General features: G+C 48.8%; 1 protein-coding gene across 1 annotated transcript in view; it reads right to left on the reverse strand.

Moving 5' to 3' along the window:
* Positions 1-173: 173 nt before the first annotated feature.
* Shisal2a (shisa like 2A) overlaps positions 174-841 on the reverse strand; it is a 16,565-nt gene continuing 15,897 nt past the window's right edge. Inside the window, exon 3 of the mRNA XM_005353547.2 lies at positions 174-450. Within this exon, the coding sequence (XP_005353604.1) occupies positions 203-450 (248 nt within the window). The 3' untranslated portion in view covers positions 174-202. The remainder of the gene's footprint in view (positions 451-841) is intronic.

An 841-nucleotide genomic window follows, 5' to 3' on the forward strand; every position in this document is an offset into this window, starting at 1 on the left:
CTCTGTGAGTTCTAGACCAGTCCGGTCTAAGGAGCGACAGGACAGCTAGGGTTGCTATACAGAGAAACCCTGTCTCGAAAAACCAAAAATAAATAAATAAATAAATCTCTAGACTCCAATGTCTCTTTAGCCATTCCCACCCTCACCTTTTTAAAAAAAAAAAAAGACTCAGAAAGGGTGATATAGGACATTTATTGGATGTTTAAGGAACTGATCCACATGGGTCAGGGGTGGGGACAGAGGCCTCTTCAGGGCTGCCTGGAATGTTGCTAGCAGTCACCGGGGCCATGAAGTGGTGCTGGAGGGGACATCTGGGGCCCACGGGCAGCCTTTCATTGCTTTCCAGTCGTGAGTTCAAGGAGTAACTCTGCCTGGGAGAATTTGCCCCTGGCACCTCCATGGGGATTGCTGTGCTCAAACCTTGATGGTCACGTGACATCTCCTTAGAGCCTGAAAAACAGCAATCTTGAGGTGGCATCCTCCCGTAGCCCTTTACCCAGCAGCGTTACACCCCTGGCTAACTTCTCTGCTGATGACCTGAGCACCTCACTGTGTTCACCGTCTTCAGCGAACCATTCACACAGCAAATATTTAACACTAGACCGCATTGTGCCTATGTTTTTCCTTAGTAAGGGACGCCATTTCTAGGGGAGAAAGAGCAGACCTTCACCATGGCCCTAGGAAGGCTAAAAGCCGTTAAAAAATTGCAAGTCCATTTTCTGGAGGAAGACACAGGCTTGTTATACAGCCAACATGCAGAGGAGCCCGGCTGTTTGTAAAAACATCTGTTGTTCTCTGCTTGAAGAACAGAGACCGGCTGGGTGGTAGTGGTGGTGGTGCA

Source organism: Microtus ochrogaster, chromosome 10, assembly GCF_000317375.1.
Source record: "Microtus ochrogaster isolate Prairie Vole_2 chromosome 10, MicOch1.0, whole genome shotgun sequence".
Classification (NCBI taxonomy): Eukaryota; Metazoa; Chordata; class Mammalia; order Rodentia; family Cricetidae; genus Microtus; species Microtus ochrogaster.